Here is a 20,017-nt window from a genome sequence, read left to right as displayed (position 1 = left end):
TTCCTACTGGAAGGGAGGGGTTCTTAATATGGTTAGAATCCTTTGTTGAAATGACTTTGGTTACCTTGGGTACCTTCTGTGGTAGGAGTACAAAGTAGTATACATGGGATTAAATTTTAAAACAATTAGGCCCTCAGACGTACATAAAAATAACTATCTCATTTACTCCTTTCCTCACCTATTTAAATAAATAAGAAATACAGTTTTGGAGAGGGGTTTTAAGTAGTTGTATATGTTGATACTGAAGGATTAATGTTTAATACCTTTGGTATAATGTTTTCAACTTGGTATTTCAGTTGTTGAGTATAATACTGGATAAACATTTAACATTCTGAGTTTATAATGGTATAAACATTATATACATGTTTAATGCTAAAAAGTGTAGAAGATCTGAATGCAATTTTTTAGTAATGGTTATGAACATAGAAATTCTGTAACTTTCTCACATATCAAGGTGTACAGCTGCCTTTTTTTCACCAAAATATAAATTTTTACCCTATTTTGATTTTAGACATTTGACAGTATAAGTTTGTAATGGCTTCCAGTGATTTTTAAATGTCCTATTAATTTCAATGGCCAAAATTTTTATCCATCTAGTTTTTTAAATCATTTTTACCATGTTGATATTATTGTCGGCTCATAAGCCTTGACTCTTAGCTAAAAATAAATGCAGCTCCATGTAAATTTATATTCCCTATGAATACACGGCAGTTCTGAGATCTAAAGTTATCAACAATCTGAAAAAGCCTTTTTCTATATTTGAAAAATTTCTTTATAAAATATTATTTATCTTGAATTTGGCAAATTTTGGATGAAAGCCTATATGCTTGTTGATGTTTACATTTCTAGTAAAAGAACACTTCTGATCTTTTCTTTTACTATAATTCTACTCTAAATGCCTGTATTTTAAAAGTTATTATTCTCATATTTAAGGTAAGTGAACTTTTTTTCTAGTTGTAAATATTTAAGATATGATGAATTTCTCATGGTACATTATTTTCCCTCCCATCCCACTGCCTGTTTTAAAATACAGATTAAATCGGATTTCTTTGAACTATTATCTAATCATCACTTGGACAGTCAGTCTCGATGGAGCAAAGTAAAAGACAAAGTAGAAAGTGATCCACGTTACAAAGCAGTAGATAGTTCATCAATGAGAGAAGACCTTTTCAAACAGTACATTGAAAAAATAGCCAAGGTAACTGTTGTGTTTACTTGTATTGCTTTCATTGAATAATACAATTCTTGTGTTTAAGGGTATATGTTGTTGGGGATTTTTCTATTGGGGGTTTGGATTTTTTCTTGTTAGTATTCTTAACATAAGAGTCTAGTTTATTTGGAGATGAGAGGTACACAGTGTTTAGGTATATTCTAGGCAAAAACTAGATGTGGAATTTTTTATTTGGCAAGCTAGTTATTCTTTAAAAACGTATTTTGATGGAGTTGGTAAGAAGGATAATGTAATTTTTACTTTTACAGAATTTAGACTCAGAAAAAGAAAAGGAGCTTGAAAGGCAAGCCCGCATTGAGGCAAGCCTTCGAGAACGAGAAAGGGAGGTTCAAAAGGCCCGTTCAGAACAAACAAAAGAAATAGATCGAGAGAGAGAGCAGCACAAACGAGAAGAAGCTATCCAGAATTTCAAAGCTCTTCTGTCTGACATGGTATATGTTAATCTTTTACTTTTTTTCTCTAAAGTACTAGATATTGGAAATTTATTATATTACTGTTATGAATATTTTAATGTTCTTTAATTCTGAGGGAGATAATTTGCTAAATTAGAAAGCATTTAAAAATTGAATACTCGGTATTAGTACTGTTAGTATAGGAAAAAACAATAGTTATTTAACAAATTGAGAAGTTAGGCATTTTGCATATATGGAAAGTCATAATCATTTAGTCTCACAACTTTATTATTTATTGTTTTTGATGAAAGTCATTGTAAACTGTTAAACACTTACTTGCCATAGTGATAAACAAAATGTGCTGAACACAGTTTAACCTTCTTGTTGATGATTTAGGGCCATCATTGTGATGATCAGTTATACTTGTAGATGGTATGAGATTGTAGGACTGGAGGTGTAACTGACTGCAGGAGATACCCTGAAACTTTGTTGAAAATCTTTCTCCCTTACCCCTCAGGGTTGTTGAGGTGTGTAGGGTTTTTTTGTCCCTACAGTGAATGCCCTTAGACTACTGTCCTACTTGCTAATATTTTTTTTTGGAGTTGGGGGTGGCTTCTCTTTGTCACATCTCTCCTATGCTATTTCTTTTCTCTTTTTCAGTGGAGCTTGTTACTCTTGTCACTTCTGATTTCTTCCCTTGCATCTGTTTCTTACTCTACCCAGGAGTATCCAATCTTTTGGCTTCCCTGGGCCACAGTGGAAGAAGGAGAATTGTCTTGGGCCACACATAAAGTTCACTAACATGGCTGGGCACGGTGGCTCACGCCTGTAATCCCAGCACTTTGGGAGGCCAAGGCGGGCAGATCACTTGGGGTCAGGAGTTCAAGACTAGGCTGGCCAACATGGCAAAACCCTGTCTCTAATAAAAATACAAAATTAGCTGGGTGTGGTGGCGTGTGCCTGTAGTCCCAGCTGCTTGGGAGGCTGAGGCAGGAGCATCACTTGAACCTGGGAGGCAGAGGCTGCAGTGAGCCGAGATTGCGCCACTGCACTCCAGCCTGGCGACAGAGTGAGACTCCGTCTCATAAAGAAAAATGTACATTAACACTAATGATAGCCGATGAGCTAAAAAAAAAAAAAAAAGGACAAAAACATCTCATAATGTTTTAAGAAAGTTTATGAATTTGTGTTGGGGTACATTCAGAGCCATCCTGAGCTGCATGTGGCCTGTGGGCCACAGGTTGGACAACCTTGTCCTACACCCTGGACAATTACAGTAGTTTCCTAATTTCTCTCCCTACCTCTAACATTCCCTCAAATTTATCTGTTCTATTGCAGTCACAGAAATCTTAATAAAAAGCGAATCTAATTTTGTCACTCTTCTGGTTACTTGCGGGGGATGAAGGTTCTCTTTACTCCCAGCAGTTTCCTGCAGGTCACATTTAGCCTCCTTAGCTAATATAAAAGATTGTTCATTTCTTACCTCCCACCTTCATATTTCCTTAACACCTTTGCTTTCTTCATTTGCTCCTTGAACTGTAGCTTTGCTGAACATGCTTAATGAACCATACCATCCTTCCATTGCTCACGGCAGTCCCTCTACCTGAAATGATTTGGAAGTGTTCCTGTTGCAGTGACAGACTTTCTCGTTCTTCAGGGGTACGCTCAAGTATCTCTTCTGTGAGGCTACTCCTGACCTATCTAGGCAGATTCGATCTCATTGTTCCTTAGACCACCCTTGTGCTCAGCATACGACTCTGCAGCACTTATTACCTGTATTTGCAGTTATTTGCTTACATGTTTATCCTTTTTGTTTTTTTGAGGTGGAGTCTCACTCTGTCACCCAGCTGCAGTGCAGTGGCATGATCTTGGCTCACTGCAACCTCTGCCTCCTGGGTTCAAGCGATTCTCCTGCCTCAGTCTCCGGAGTAGCTGGGACTACAGGCACGTGCCACCACACCCAGCTCATTTTTGTATTTTTAGTAGAAATGGGGTTTCGCCATGTTGGCCAGGCTGGTCTCAAACTCCTGACCTCAGGTGATCCACCCACCTCCCAAAGGGCTGGGATTACAGGCATGAGCCACCGCACCTGGCCTTTTCATCGTTTTTTTTTCCTTCTTTTTTAAGTGAGCTCTTTGAAGGAAGGGATAGCGTCTTACTCATTTTGTAATCTTACTGCGAAGCACAGTGTTTATCTGACTTGTATTTAGATGCTTGGTAAGTGTTGGTTAAATAAATGTTTTTGTATTTTTCTTTTCTTTCTGTCATTTTAGTCTATGTTTCTTCACCTTGGCAGTAGTGTGGCTTAACTTTTAATGCCATTACCACCAATGAAGCATATCATTTTGCTGGTTGGTGAGCCAGCCAGACCTGTTATGCCTTCTATCATACTGTCTTCTTTTTAAAAATTGTTTTGAGAAGTCATAATTGTACATACTTATGGGGTACAGTTGCTGTTTTGATAAAGGTAGATAATATGGAATGACTAAACCAAAGCTGTTTAACATACTCATCACTTTGTTTGCTTGTAACTTTTTGTGGTGAGACATTTGGAATTTACTCTCAGTTATTTTGAATATAGAATACATTATTGACTTTAGTTAACCCTGGTGTGCAGTAGATCTCAAAACTTATTCCTGCTGTCTCTGAAACTTCATTATCTTTGACAAGTAACTCCTCATTCTCTCCCTTGTCCTGTCTTCTACCCCCTAGACTTTGGTGACCATCTACTCTGTATTTCTATGAGTTCAGCTTTTTTGGATTCCACAAATGTGAGACTATGCAGTATTTGTGTTTCTGTGCTTGACTTATTTCACTTACATTGTCCTCTAGGTTTATCCATGCCATAAATGAATAGAATTTTCCTCTTTTTTTAAGGCTGAGTAGTACTCCATTGTGTATATTTGTTACATTTTCTTTATCCATTTATCTGTTGATAGACACTTAGGTTGATTCCATATCTTGGCTATTGTGAATAATGCTGCAGTGGACAGGGAAGTGCAAATAGACATTCAGATAAGTCTCTTTGGTGATATATATATAATTTTTTCTTTTCAGGTACGTTCTTCAGATGTGTCATGGTCTGATACTCGTAGGACCCTCAGAAAAGATCACCGCTGGGAATCTGGATCCTTATTGGAAAGAGAGGAGAAAGAGAAGCTTTTTAATGAACACATTGAAGCACTTACCAAAAAAAAGAGAGAGCACTTTAGGCAACTTCTGGATGAAACTTCTGCAGTAAGAATCTCTTATTTTTCTCATTTTAATCTGGATGAATCTTTGTTAGTAATTTCTTAAAGCAAAGCATTGATATGATTTTTAGTGTCATGGTCTTTAGATTCATTACTGGAATGCATCTTATGACAATTCTCTGATTTTAAAAAATTATGGTATTCTTAATTATTTAGAAATGCCTATTCTTTGCAGTTTTCACATTCATAACTGCTCCTATAGTAATTCAAAATGTCCTTAGCCATGTGGTCAGTGATCCCTCCTAATAATAGATTTAGCAAATTTCTTCTTTTGATCCATTTTCAATTTGGTACTATGGCCTCTTGTTTGGCAGTTTGTACGCTTTGTTATCCAGGTTTTGTTCCTTTTTATCTGCTCTCTTTTTGGTGATGGTTTCTTCAGAAGTTATGATGTTTGCCCATGTAAATACAGGGTTTGCAGGTGATTGTCTTAGGCCACCTTGAAAGTATGGCCATGAACATAACTCTTGTGGCAAGCCAACAAAAAGAAATTGCATTAACGCTGCTTCCCTGTCCCTAACTAGTCCAGTTACGCTTGGGCATTACAAGAGATCGCAGGTCAGTGTGTAATATTATGTACCATATGTGCTGCAGTTTGACCCCCTAAGTAAAAGTGAGTTGTATTTATGTTTTTTATTCACATATCTTTTCAAAGATTACCTTAACATCCACGTGGAAAGAAGTAAAAAAAATCATTAAGGAAGATCCTCGGTGTATTAAGTTCTCCTCCAGTGACAGGGTAAGAGGATTTTGTGTCGAGGTTTACTAGCAATTTATAAATACTTAAATTGGGTGCCTAATGGCACTACTATCTTAACCAAAATGAAGTTGATTGTTTTAAGTGAATTACTTTTAAGTGTATGAGAAGTAAATCTGAATTTTAAGTTTATGTATTGTTTCTTGCATGGTAAATTAGCAAGAGAGCACAATAGAAAGTTGAAAATTTTAGTACTTGGGGTGAAGCTTGTATTTTAGGATCTTAGAGATTTAATGAACCTGCAGTTTTATTTTAGTCAGGTACCACTAGACAGACATATTTAGGCTGGCAATTGGTACCAAACTATCAAAGCACTTGACTCTTAAGCCTAACAGAACCCTGTCACGAGATTGCTAGTTCTCATATGCTTCAAGGTCCGAAACAGTGAATGATGTCAAGAAAAGTATTGTTTACTACAGTCCATTTTATCCCTAGGCCTTTTATTTGTTTTCTTTTACATCATTCCCCTTTCCTGGTTGGTTGCTCTAGGTCTGGGCATCTTTTATAAAAACTCATAAATCTAATATTCTTCCCCCTTAAAGTCTATTGGATTGTAGATGTTTGGACCATAAGATATGCATGACTGGGAAAGAAGGGTAGACCCAGTCCCAGTTTCTAACTTTTCTGACTGTTTAGAATTGATAATAAAGTCTTTTTTAAGTCCAAAGAGTTTATTCATCTTATTACGTTTGGCTTGCCAGAAAGCTAAATGCTGAGTACTATTATGTAAGTTAAGTTTTGAGTGTTAACCTACAGTTGCTGTATCCACAAATTACTGTTTTTGTTCTTGAAGTTGAAAATACAGTCTGCAGGAAGTGAACACTTAATCCTTAATATCCTTATTTTTAAGTGTCCACCTCATGAGGTTGCTGTGAAGATTGAAGTAGATGATCCTCATAAAATGCTCAGCAGTGTAGCACATAGCAAGTTCTCAAGTTTTAGCCACTAGTAATTTATGATTCCTCATTCTATTTGCCGCAAAAATGAGCCTTGCAGATTATGTGATTTAATGAATTTTATATATGAACAAAATGTACCCTGTTGCCTTTTTCTTTTGAATTTTTAATTTTATTATGTGACTTACACATTACTGTTTAATAAATAATTGATATTTATTTTGGAATTAGTGGGTTTTATTTCCATAATCTTAACTTTTTTTTTTTTTTTTTTTTTTTTTAACAGAAAAAACAAAGAGAATTTGAAGAATATATCAGAGACAAATATATCACAGCCAAAGCTGACTTCAGGACGCTTTTGAAAGAGACCAAATTTATAACATATAGGTGTGTGCAATGAAATGTGTCATATTGGCAGTCATTCTCTTTACTAGTCTTTACTCTAATGGTCAGAGCATTCTTTGCATTCACACACATGTTGACATTATTAATTTTTAGGGATAAGAAGATACCAACTTGTCCAAAGTCAAATACAGCCCATATCTACCATACTTTTTTTTTTTTTTTAAAGAAAGGGCCCAGATGTCAATTCTTATTTTGTGTTACCCACCCATCCAGTTTTTAATACATACCTTTTTTTTTTTTTTTTTTACTTCACTGCTTTTTTTTAGGAATACCCTCAACTATATAAAAATTGTATTTCATGAAGAGACTTTTAAAATAATCTTTCACTATCAGTTATCTTTGCCTCCTCTGAAGACTATTCAGTGTGGTTAGATCATTCTAAAGCATGAAATCATCTATTTAAGCTCAGCATAAACATTTTTTTTCCCTCAGAAGAAAGCATTTTGCTGGGTACATTTCAATAAAAATTGTAAATTATGAAATCAGAGCCTTTAAACAAGATTCCTCTGTAGCAAACCCAACAGTTCTTCACCCCTAACAATTTATCATCAGGAAAACAATTTTGCATTGCTTACCAGTCAGTATGCAGGAAACCATTTTTGTTTCATGCTCCAGCTTTTCTTCTTTAAGAGAGAAATTTGAAACATCTTAATAAAGGGTATGTGCACGGGAGGCTAGATAGTGCTGAGGGTGTGGTTTTTAGATATTTTGTCATTTGGATTTTTTGGTCAGGATCCTTAATGTTTTGCATCAGCTTGGGCTTTTAAATTAGATGTGAAGTAAGACTTCTTTCTACATTTTTATAGTTAATTTAGTGAAAGATGTGAAAGTGAAAGCTTGTGAAAGATGCTGGGATTGGCAGCCCCGCAGACTGAAGTCCTCTGTTCATCCACAGAACAGGTACAGCACGGGCAAGATTTACCCACCCACCCTCAGCCCTGATCTGGAGGGACCACCACTAGGGGTGGGAGGGTAATTCAGCTTCTGAGGCCCTTTCACTCCTTGGAGTCTTTGCTGAGGCGACTTACAAAGGTGACCACTGCAGTGAAATTTTTCTTAAAAAAAAAAAAAAAAAAAAAAAAAAAAAAATGGAAACACAATTAGGAACTAGATGGACATTTCCAGCTCATTTCTGAAAGACCTGTGAACAGCAGTCAGTAATTCTTGGACTACTTTTTCTTATTTCAGATCCAAAAAATTAATCCAAGAATCGGATCAGCACCTGAAAGATGTAGAAAAAATTTTACAGAATGACAAACGGTATCTGGTACTGGACTGTGTGCCAGAGGAGAGGCGTAAACTGATTGTGGCATATGTTGATGACCTGGATCGCCGGGGTCCACCCCCACCTCCCACAGCATCAGAGCCCACGAGACGATCAACAAAATAATTCTAAATACTCTTCCACAGGGGTATCTATTCAAAATGCTTGCATGAGCCAATTTTCAGGTTTTTACATATATGTGCATTAGTCGACCTATTGCAAAACCATCTGACAAACAGAAGGAGAAGCATTTGTGAACAGTTTCTGAACAGAACACTTTGGAAATATTTATGCTTTTCTTTGTGTGGCATGACTGACATACATACTCAAATATAGGCTGTCTCTAGTAAATCTTAAAATCCTGAAGCTAAAATTCATCCTTTTATGAGGTGTGGAAGTCAGTGACTTGGTGACGTTCTTCCTAGCAGTGTTAATACATGCAAGAAGTAATAGCATTTGTGGCATGAACTTGCCAGATGCAAATACCACAGACTCCAAGAAAACCCGAGTTGGGGTTTGTTTTGTTTTGATTTTTTTTTTAAAGCGGGTAAAAGAGAAAACACTGAAAATTGAATTCTTATCTTCCAGAGGCTACGATTATTATAATGGACAATACTTTTACCTTTGTCTCTAAAGATCAGATTAGTTTTATTTGTTCACTTATGTGCTTTGATTATCCCCTCTGAATTATAGACCAAGTCTTGTTGTTTAGCCTAAGAGAAGATTTATGTAGTAATTTCTTCTCAGGTATGGAACCACGGTCATAACTAACATGTTGGCCAGAATAGAACCACTGGTTAAACATATTTTATTCACCATTAAGTGATCTTTATCAATATTCTGGATTAGACAACAAATTACCTTTCTGGGTGTTTCTTGTAAACTATACTCCTGTTTGAATGTTAAACTTTGTTGCTAAAGTTTAATTTTAAGATGTTTGAATGTTCAGTTTATGTATTTGAACTACAATAAACCAACCCTTTTTATATATCTGTATTGTATATGATTATTGTTACTTAATTTTTAAGAGCTTATTTTAACCTGTTTTTAAAAGAAGCAGCAAATAGAATTTCGCACAAAGTAAGTTGACTCTAAATCTTAAGTATTACCTAGTTTTTAAAGGTTTGAATATAATAATGGAGTATTTGCAGTATAAAAAGGAAGGAATTTGTAGAGAATCATTTTGGTGCTCAAGTCTCTTAGCAGTGCCTTATTGCCTCATAGCAAGAAGATGCTGGGGTTTTTTTTGTTTTTGTCCTTTGTATTAATGTATGATGGTTTGCACCTTTTTGGCATTCTTTCAGCATGTCGTGTACATCACACCATGAATCAGTTCCTAATTGATATATCTAGCTTTACCTCCTGAGTTAAAAAAAAATCTTTTTACTTTATGCCTTCATAGGTTGCTCATTTCAGAGTGCTACATAAATAAAATATTTAAGAAAATATATATGTTAATAGAATAATTTATTTTCCATTATCTCATACCCACTATGATTGTAACAAATCCTAGAAAGAAGGAATACCAACAGATCTGTATTTGTATGTTGTGTGTATGCAGTCACAGACACACACATTCACATCCATGTTATATAGTTCTTAGCTTAAATCTATTAAGTGCCATGGAAATTTTGTGAACTCTGTGTGTAGGAACCTGGCATTGATCAGACTAAGGTCTTCAGCTGTAAAGTTGATAAACAGGATATGTTTTTTCTTTTTATTCGTACAAAGGATCTCACTCTGTCTCATAGGCTGGAGTGCAGTGGTGCCATCATAGCTCACTGTAACTTTGAACTCCTGGTTTCAGTATTCCTTCTGAGTAGCTGAGACTGCAAGCATGCATTACCATGTCTGGCTTTTTTTTTTTTTTTCTTTTTTTAATTTTTTTAGAAATGGTTTCACTCTGTTGCCCAGGCTGGTCTCAAACGCCTAGCCTCAAGCCATTCTCCCACCTCGGCCACCCAAAGTGCTAGGATTACAGGCGTCAACCGCCACACCTTTTTGTTTCCTTTTTTTCTTTCTTTGAAGTTCATTTTATAAGTTCATTGAGTGATTTTTAAGTACTGTGGGGAATGAAATTGAAGTGCTTGCCAGAAGGAGCACAACTATTATGTAGTATGTAGAAATATGACTGTCTTACAAGGGTAAAGTTTCCAGAATGCCTTATTTTGTTATTCTGAATTCCACATAGTATTGTTTGCCCACTTACTACATTGTTTCTCACAGTAGAGAAGTGAGAAGAAAACAGTTTGGTGATATCTGTTCTAATTTCCTACTTTTGTCTTAGCGTATCTGGGTTTGATGAGATAAGATGCAAATCAAACTTCTCTAAGCAGATTTTTTAAGCGATCAATTCGGGACTGACTTTGTGTATCAGGTTCGTAATGAAAGGTTCATTGTAATTACTCTTTGTTCCAGTGTCTGCATCTTGATTTGGTGCTTGTTAGCAAACTCCGAAAATCAGTTCACCCTGAGACCTGTTCAGTGTTAAGGTCAAAGAGCCCCATAAAGCTCCATTGTTCCTAATAATGATTTTGGAATGATAATTCAAGACAAAGACAGCTTTAAATCTCCAAAAACTATCTGAAGTAAAGCGTAATTATTTTTATTTCTTTACAAGTTTAAAGTGTCAAACCCTGGAAGCTTACATCCTAAATTTACTACATACAATGAACATAAAAATTATTAATTCAAATAATCACAGACAATGATAATCCTTTTTACAACTACCATATCACAAAACAATATTTTGGCTTCTTGGGTTAAATTTTACTTTATTTGAATACATGAGCTTCAAATAAAATTTGTAATGAAGGAAGTAAAAAGAATATAGCCCTACCTCCTGTGTTAAAAAGCAAACTATGACCACTTATGAAAAAGCAAAGAATCCGGAAACCCATAGACAACATAACAAAATCTTTTTTTTTCCATGACATGTTCTTTATATTTCAGATTCTCCACTGCTTGGTTTGTCCTAAAGGCATTTCTATTCTGAGGGAAACTTTCAGTGAAAATACCCGAGTTCCATAACAAAGTAATCAAGAATCATGGGTGAATGTCATTATACTTAAAAGGGGCAGAAATATATCATAATCATGTTTTACCTTGCTATAAAATGAATGGTTATTGCCTATTACTCAGATTTTACCATATGTGGGTACACAGTTTTACTGCTTTTCTTTCTGCGTTGCCCTTATGCTTTTTATTTTGTATTCTTAACCAAATTCTGCCTTTGTTGAATTTTCTCTTTTTGATATTAATCTCTTTCTCAGGTTGCTCGATTATTTTTACAACTTAGAAATCCTATAGTATTCTAAAAGTTGAGTAGGGTTCAAGTTCAATGTTCTGGGTAAGGGTAAGTTTAGTACCATTAACAAGAAAGATCACAGTCTCCATCTTCTATTTATATTTGAGGAGTAATCTATACCTATGTCATTAACCATGGTTTATCTTTGGAGAAAGGAGATACTAGGAGGAGCACATTTCTGCTTATAGAAAAGTAACTTTCCCACATTTTGGAAGTGAAGAGAGGGCATTTTTTAAGTACTTTTTCCACCCATATTAGACTATTGAATGTCATTGGAAAGCTGCTAAAATTCTCAGAGTTAGAAACTGAAGACTCATTCAGGTAGTTTTAAAAAGTTCACTGAAGCAGGGTTTAGTATAAGTTTGAATTTATTTAAACTTAGCCAGAACCAGCCATGGCTTGAAATTAGTCCAGAATTGGAATAAGGTGTTGTTTCTTTTTCTTTGACCTTCAGTCATGAACATTATGATATGGCCTTTTCGTCAAGTAAATTAACACTTATGAAGTAAATGAATAATGCATTAAAATTTATCATTAATGTGTTAAAAATCTCAAGTGAAAGTAGATTTTGAGCTTTGGTTACGTGAAATACAATTTAGTAGGTAGAATTAGGACTAGCAGGTCCCGGGTGAAACTGAAGGTAAAGGGGCTCAGCTTTGACAGAACCTCTACTCCAGGCTCCAACTGGTCCACTACAGGGCTGGTCCTAGGGGGTACCCAGTAAAACCACTGTGAACAAATGACAGAATAGCTGGGCTATCTAATCATTTTGACAGCAGCATCTTTACACAACACTTAAATTGCTTGGGAAGCCAGGTTCTAATTCTGAAACATAATTATTACTTCTAACATGGTTCTCTACTTACCACATTGCACATTTGGAAAGTGTAGATTGTGAAATATTTTTATAATTCCTAATGGTAATAATTATATCATAGTTTGTAAAAGTCAGCAATATTGATAAGCAGCAGTACAAGTAAGTACAATAATCACAATTTGTTTTGCTTTGAAACTTAAATCTATTTAACACGTTCCCCTGTCTCTTGATCTTCATGTTCCCAGGGGATAGGGTCATTGTCCTGTACAGAAGGGACTGTGTCCCTCTCATGCCAAAACTGCTCTACATCAGGAAGGATGGGAATCTCTGCCTTCTCAGTTTTCCCTTTGCCAGAGGAGGGAGAGCTGGGTTTCTCCTTTTCTGATATGGATGCTGGGGATTCTGGAGATGGAACCTTGTCAGGAAGACCCTCTGAGTTGCCAGCTGGTGTTTCCTGAGACTCTGAGACAGCTGGAGGTTTTTTGGTTATCATCCATTTCCATACACCTTTCAAGCCTTCCCTGAACTCCTCCGACATCACAAGAAAAATGAGAGGATTTGCTGAAGAGATGGAAAACATCAGGACTTGAGACAGGGCTATGAAACCTTGTGGTGGGGCCGGGCCTGCAGCCTTCAGATGCCATACCCACAGCCAAGCTACCCACTCGGGGAGCCACAGGAGAGCAGAGGTGATGGCGATGCTCAGCAGCATCACTGTGACTTGCTTTGAGCGTATCTGGTTTCTAAGATTTTGAGTCTTAGTTCCTCGTTTTTTACATTGGTCATAAGCTCTCCAGAAATAAAAGCTGGCAAAAAATAATGGAAGGCCAAATGCCAGGAGTGGGTAGAGCTTACCAAACATCGACATAAACTCTTCAGCCACAGCTGGTACATCCACGAGGCACATTTCCACACCTTCATGATGCCTGATGGTGCTAAAGAACCATTCCGGCAGGGGTAACAGGCTAGCCACAGTCCAGATGGCCACCAGCACTGACCAGATGGTGTAGTTGTGGATACTCACTTGCTTGGCTGGGTCACTTGCATACATGAAGCATACTTTGGCCACCACAACGATTGTCAGGCTCTTGGCTGCCATGCATGTGTGGATAAACCAGTCAGAGGACTTGCAGACAAACCAGCCTAGATCCCAAACACTTTTGGAGTACGCTGTAGCTCGGACAGGTGCAGAAAACAGCAGGAGGGAGAGATCAGCCAGGCTGAGATTCAGAATCAGGGAGTGGATCATAGATGGCTTTCCTTTCCAAGCACTGTGAAGGAGGATGCCAATCACACACAGGTTTCCCACGAAGCCCACCAGGCAGACAGCCACCAAGAGAGCCGGAATGATGGTTCTCCAGTCCTGGGAATCAGAGGGCAGGTACCCTCCGGCAAAGTGGAGGTGAGCAAAGGACACATTCATGCTGCTGGAGTTAGAGTCTGCAAAGGCAGCTGCCAGCATCACTCTTCACAGCTTCTTCTTACAGAAGTTAGATTCTTATTTAGGTTTGTCTTTCTGCCCGGGCTCTTTTGCATAGGAAATAAGTACTCTGTCGTCAGTGTCAAATGACACCTCTGGATCCTCCCCTTGCTTATTTCCTGAGAGCAGAATGTGGAAGGAGGGTGGCTGTTAAGCTGTTCTCTGCTGCATACAATATCCTTGTGACTGTACCGACTGTCAGATAGCAGGAGCACATGGCTGCTGCTTATTAGCAAGTCTAATACCAAATCATCAGCCCTGTGGAGTAATACAAACATACCTATAAATGATGAATGAAGAGAACGTACATGTAAGTGGTGTGTGTTCCTTGGGGGAGTCACTAGAGCCAGTCAAGGCAATTATTTTCAACCAGCTGTTCCTAAAATCTTGACTGCTGTCTGTAGTTTAGTGAACACTACATCTGAACCAAGTTCTTTGAACTTCACCTGATGGCCTGATCCAGTGGGTCTGGAGTAGGGCCCAAGAAATCATTTCTAACAAGTTCCCATGAGACTCTGATGTTGCAGGTTGGGAGACCACACTTTGAGAACCACTGTTTTAAACTGAGAACTAAAGCTTCCCCTACCCACTCTGCAGAGATGAGCTTCCTCTTCTTTTCCCCAACCCGTACAACCACCTCAGTCCCATCAACAGCTGGCTGAGTTCAAACACAGCTGGATAATGAAAACAAGTTAGAAGTCCTATTTAAAAAAATATAATTATGGATGACTCTCAGTTTATTCTATTATGAGTTTTTAGAGGTAATTTTACAGCTCCAAATTAGAACTGCTTTACATACTAATAAGACTTTTCAACAAGTGATGGTGATGAAGGCAACTGCATGATGAATTAAGCTGCTTTTCAGAGAGCATTCCTAGAGGATTTACCAAGACAAGAGAAATGAAAGAAAAATCAATATCTATGTGGAAGGCATTTAAGAGATTTTTTAAAATTATATTTTAAAATTGATAAAAAAAGATTTTGGGCTGGGCACACTGGCTCACGCCTGTAATCCCAGAATTTGGGGAGGTGGAGGCGGGAGGATTGCTTAAGGCCAGAAGTTCGAGACCAGCCTGGGCAACAAAGTGAGACCCCTGCGCCTACCTCTACCAAACAAAAAAAAAAAAGAAAAAAAAAGCCAGGCATGATGGTGTACACCTGTAGTCCTAACTACTTAAGAGGCTGAGGTGAGAAGGTTGCTTAAGCCCAGGAGTTCGAGGTTGCAGTGAGCTATGACAGAGTGATCCTCTGTCTCTAGAAATAAAAAATTCTCAGATAAGATGATTTGGTAGAACTAGCCCTGAAATTTTAAAATAAGCAATGGATACCTGGGGGGATTAGAGGAGCTCAAAATGTTCAGAGAACGGGGTTTGTGGGGTTGATGTGAAGATACATGCTACATTGAGTGTGGCTAGTCAGAAAAGCTAAAGCATGATATACAGGAGAGTATGCTGCTGCATTCAGACCTCTGGATTCTGGTACTGTGCTTTCACCAGCTTTTCGCAAGTAAAGAAGGGTCTGATGTTTTAAAATTCTTCAGTGTCCTAGAACTCAATAAATAAGTATTGATCAGTATAGCTATTGGGACAGTGGTCAGTGGTGCTGGGTTTCTTTGTTTCCGTTTCTATTTCCTTTTGCTTTCCTTCCTTTTACCTCTGGGAAGTAGTGTTCCTATAGAACAGTAAATTGGGGCAACACCTTATTCCAGCAACGCACAGTAACTCCCAGTAACTACTTAAGGATGAAATATCCTTAAGTCTCAACAAGCATCACTTTTGGGTGTGAAGAGGCCCACACCGTCTTACAGGGAAGAAAATGGGGGAGGGAGCAGAGTAACGTTTTGCAGATTGTAGACTGCAAGGAAGGTAGTTCACTTGATGCATGTGGAAGAGATTCATTCAGAACCAAGAAACAAATATACTACTTCACACTGTGGCTTATATATTCAAGATTATGATATTCAAGGCTCCTGAAGCTGTATAAGATAAAAAGCTAAATGGATTCAAGCCACCTTTAATACAATGGAAATTTGATTCTTAATAGACAATTGAGGGAAACTAAAGACTGTCATATGGTACTTCCCAAGTCTGTTGGTACTGACTCAGGGAAGCATCTGCTGGTGCTCCAGCTAGAGATAGTCTTCGGACTGAAGGAGAATGAACTTTCTCCACTCTTTTGGGGGAAATTTATTTTAACTTTTTATTTAAAAATAATTGCTGCTGGGCACGGTGGCTCACACCTGTAATCCCAGCACTTTGGGAGGCCAAGGCAGGTGGATCACCCGAGGTCAGGAGTTGGAGGCCGACCTGGCCAACATAGCGAAACCCTGTCACTACTAAAAAATACAAAAATTAGCCAGGTGTGGTAGCGCGTGCCTGTAGTCTCAGCTACTCGGGAGGCTGAGGCGGGAGAATTGCTTGAACCTGGGAGGCTGAGGTTGCAGTGAGCTGAGATGGTCCCACTGCATTCCAGCCTGGGTGACAGAGACTCTCTCTCAAAAAATAAAAAAATAAAAATAATCGCAAATGTATAGAAAAAAATGCAAGAAGAGCACAAAGAATTGCCCTATATACTTCATCTGAGTTCACTGATTATTTATTGAGACACAGTCTCACTTTGTCACCCAGGCTGGAGTGTAATAGTGCACTCTTGGCTCACTGCAAGCTCTGCCTCCTGGGTTCACGCCATTCTCCTGCCTCAGCCTCCTGAGTAGCTGGGACTACAGGCATCCGCCACCACACCTGGCTAAATTTTTTTTTTTTTTTTTTTTTTTTTTTAAGTACAGACGTGGTTTCACCGTGTTAGTCAGGATGGTCTTGATCTCCTGATCTCGTGATCTGCCTGCCTTGGCCTCCCAAAGTGCTGGGATTACAGGCGTGAGCCACCGCGCCTGGCCGAAAATTTCAACATGTGATTTTGGAGGGCACATAAAGATTCAGACCGTACTATCCAAGTTTCACATTTTACTTTGAATATTAGCACTTGTACATCTGAGTATCTGATGGATGTTATATGTGGCTTGTATCTACATTTTCTTCATTTTAAAATTATTTCCATATAAAGGATAAATGTAATTAGCAAACATAAAAGAAGTCTTTATTTGCATTATAAGTGGAAGTTATTTGAATCTTTGTTTATAGCATATTCACTTAAAATATAGAATTCAGTTGTAGATGTGGTGAACATTTGTCAGGTTTTCTTATTTTTATTTATTTTGGGGAGGTGCCTAGTATCTGAACCTCTCCTGTTGGATAGAAGGGATTCTGGGGAAAAATGATATGGATGGGGTGGATAGAGCAGAACAATTAAAAACAATTAAGAATTATTTGAGATGGAAACTGGAAACAACCTCATCCCCACAAAATGCTGGAAACAACCCAAATGTTTATCAGCTGGTGAATAGATAAACAAGTGGCTCCCCTCATGCCATGGAACATTATTCAGCAATAAAAATGAATGATAAATTCAACAATATGGATGAACAAAAGCACTATGCTAAATAAAAACATCCAGACCAAAAAAAAAAAAAACCTATGGTAAGATTCCATGAATAGGAAATGTCCAGAAAAGGCAAATCTATAGAAAGAGGAAGTAGAATAGTGGTACCCTGGGTCCTGAGGTGCAAAAGGGGAGTGAACGCAAATAGGCACAGCGGATATGTTTGGGGTGATGAAAATGTTCTATGATTGCATTTTATGGTATGCAAATTATACCTCGATAAAGCTCTTTTCAAGAAAGGAGTTATTTGGGATGCAGAAAAGGTAAAGAGCAGATTTCCGTGCTCTTGAAATGCTGAGTAGCCTCCAGCAGAATGGATATTCTATTCTGAGACTTTTTAATTTATTTTTATTTTTATTTTTTCTGAGGGCTCTGTCGCCCAGGCTGGAGTGAGTGGCACGATCTCAGCTCACTGCAACCTCAGCCTCCTGAGTAGCTGGGTCTACAGGTGCCTGCCACCATGCCTGGCTAATTTTTTTGTATTTTTAGTAGAGTTGGGGTTTCACCATGTTGACCAGGCTGGTCTCAAACTCTGGCCAAAAGCAATCCACCCACCTCAGCCTCCCAAAGTGCTGGGATTACAGGCATGAGCCACAGCAGCCTATTCTGACTGATTTTAAAAAATAGTTTATGAAGAAAGAGACTGTGGTCTAGAGGGACCAAGCGAAAGGACAATGCTGGGTGAGAAAGGGTACGAGGGTAGCAGGGAGAAAGGGAGAATCAGAATGTAGAGACACAAAATTTGCTGGGTCCCTCTGATGCCTAGTGTCCCTGGGTTGAAATGGTCTTTCAGAAAAGTCTTCTCTAATTCCACACTTAAGCTAAGGCTGTAGCCACAGAGCAGCTGCCAACCCCAAATGCCTCAGCTGTGTCCCTTTCCTGACACACACAAACACCACTCATAGTGATGTTGCCAGGAGGTCGGCTCTGGACATTGAGAAGCAGTCATCAAACAACTGAACATCTGAGCTGCAGGCATATATATATATATGCATACATACATATATATTTCCTGACACACACACACACACACACACACACACAATTCTGCTTTATATGTAAGTTACAGGGGACCTCAGTCAGCTTAATCTTCAAAAGAACCCAGAAAAAGCAAGTTTGTGGCCAGATTTTAAGTGGCTTCTGGTCAAAACAGGGCTAAGAGTGACCTCTTACTGGGGCTGGGCAAAGTTTACCCTGTAGCTTATTTCCACAGAAGGGGTAATAATAATGGCAGTCATTTACTGAGTGAGTCATAAGCTCCACCTTCTGAGCTAAACATTCCAGGCACTTGGACCTTCATGGCAACTCCTGGAGATGGGTACGGCGACCCCAATCTACAGATGATGACACGGAAGCATAAAGAAATGCAGTATCTTGCCTGTGCATCTGTAGATCACACAGGTAGTAGATGACAGAGTTGGGATGGAAACCCCTGGGAGTCTGACCCCAGAGCTGTTCTCCCAGGGATTTCCATCCCAACTCTGTCATTTACTACCTGTGTGATCTCTTCCATGATCCTGCCGCACCAAAGCAGCTGTGGGAAGTACTGTTCTTTAAGCAATGCAGTTCTCAAATTAGTATAGTTTAGTTCAACAAGCATTTATTGAGCCTTTGACACTGAGAATATAAAGTGCATGTATCTCCTTTCTTAACGTGAATGCTTACTCAGCTATTTTCTCTGTGCCAGGCACGATGCTAGACTCTGGGAGCCCAGGATCATAAAGGGTCCGTTTATTTGAGGAGCTACAATCTAGTGGGAGAGATGAATAAACAAATAAGACATTTCAATGACAGCTAGATTGTCATTGAAGAGTACTGGCTGCTGTGGATGCCTGGAAGAGAGATGCCTGGTCCAAACCAGGAGCTGGGTCTGGTGGAAGGGTCAGGCAAGGGCTCCCTGTTAGAAAAGATATCTAAGCTGAGACCTTAGTCATGCACCCACTTACTCATCTATGCCAGAGCCTTTTGAAGCTTATCATTGTTGTGTACTCAGTATCCCTGTATTAGACGCACCAGAAAACAGCTATTGCTTATCAGAGGAGTTAGCGTTGTTTATTTCAGGGCTTTGAGAGTTAACCTCTTTGTCTACCTACAAGTTTTCAGGCTCTGAACATTGCAGGTGAAGCTCCTGGTGAAACAGAGTGGATTCAGCTGGGCTTTGCCAACCAGCTGCAGTTGGCTAGCAGGCCGAAGTGTTTGAAGAGCGTGCCTCGGCTCCCTCTGTGGACGCTGCACGAGTGAGCCCTCAGCTTTGCAGTTCTGCACCAGTTTCACTCCTACACGCAATGTTGGAAAGGCCATAATATACAGTTAGTGTTGCTTTCTTTTCAGACTGCTTTGCTTTGCTGAGGCTTCCTTTCTCTAGTCCCCACGTTGTACTCCTTTTCGGACTACAGTTACTTTGTTTTTGTGGAATATCTTTGGCTGTGGGAACTTCCTGAGTGACATGTCCAGGATTTAGTGTCTGGTGTCCTGGAGTGTAGTTCCAGAATACAGGTGCAAGCCAAGTGATCTTCATCTCTAAGGTAAGTGTCTGCATAGGTGTGGCGGGGTCTGAATGGCTACTCTTACAGGAGACCCCCCTCCTACTTTTGCTGTTGGTTATGTAGCCCTGAAGTCCTGCTGTAGGAAAGATGATGAAAGAAGATTGATTGTGCCGTTAGTTACACAGTGGTCATCAAGTCTGGAGATGTAGATTATAATTTTATCATGTTATTTA

General features: G+C 38.6%; 2 protein-coding genes across 8 annotated transcripts in view; one reads left to right on the top strand and one right to left on the bottom strand.

Annotated features, from left to right (window-relative positions):
• TCERG1 (transcription elongation regulator 1) overlaps positions 1 to 9,186 on the top strand; it is a 63,021-nt gene extending 53,835 nt beyond the window's left edge. For 4 of the 7 annotated variants that reach the window (XM_003266583.3, XM_012505072.2, XM_003266584.3 and 1 more), the window contains 6 exons: positions 1,034 to 1,198; positions 1,480 to 1,662; positions 4,681 to 4,860; positions 5,530 to 5,613; positions 6,814 to 6,914; positions 8,121 to 9,186. In XM_003266583.3, coding sequence (XP_003266631.1) covers positions 1,034 to 1,198; positions 1,480 to 1,662; positions 4,681 to 4,860; positions 5,530 to 5,613; positions 6,814 to 6,914; positions 8,121 to 8,322 — 915 coding nt within the window. In that variant the 3' untranslated portion in view covers positions 8,323 to 9,186. Of the gene's footprint in view, positions 1 to 1,033; positions 1,199 to 1,479; positions 1,663 to 4,680; positions 4,861 to 5,286; positions 5,614 to 6,813; positions 6,915 to 7,738; positions 7,833 to 8,120 lie in introns of those variants that run through there. The other 3 variants (XR_004033256.1, XM_030827065.1, XM_030827061.1) reach the window with 3 other exon arrangements.
• A 3,336-nt stretch (positions 9,187 to 12,522) lies between these two features.
• Positions 12,523 to 13,856, bottom strand: GPR151 (G protein-coupled receptor 151). The gene has a single exon (XM_012505073.1). It carries the CDS (start codon positions 13,780 to 13,782, stop codon positions 12,523 to 12,525), a length of 1,260 nt encoding a protein of 419 aa, XP_012360527.1. The 5' UTR covers positions 13,783 to 13,856.
• Between the last annotated feature and the right edge of the window lie 6,161 nt (positions 13,857 to 20,017).

This window comes from Nomascus leucogenys, chromosome 2 (assembly GCF_006542625.1).
Source record: "Nomascus leucogenys isolate Asia chromosome 2, Asia_NLE_v1, whole genome shotgun sequence".
In the NCBI taxonomy this organism is placed as follows: domain Eukaryota; kingdom Metazoa; phylum Chordata; class Mammalia; order Primates; family Hylobatidae; genus Nomascus; species Nomascus leucogenys.
The sequence above is the reverse complement of the archived record's forward strand: the minus strand, read 5'-3'. Positions and strand labels throughout refer to the sequence as shown.

What these genes read in the sequence shown, in the direction of transcription:
- GPR151 (XM_012505073.1), bottom strand. Translation starts at nt 13,782, where the DNA reads ATGCTGGCAGCTGCCTTTGCAGACTCTAACTCCAGCAGCATGAATGTG.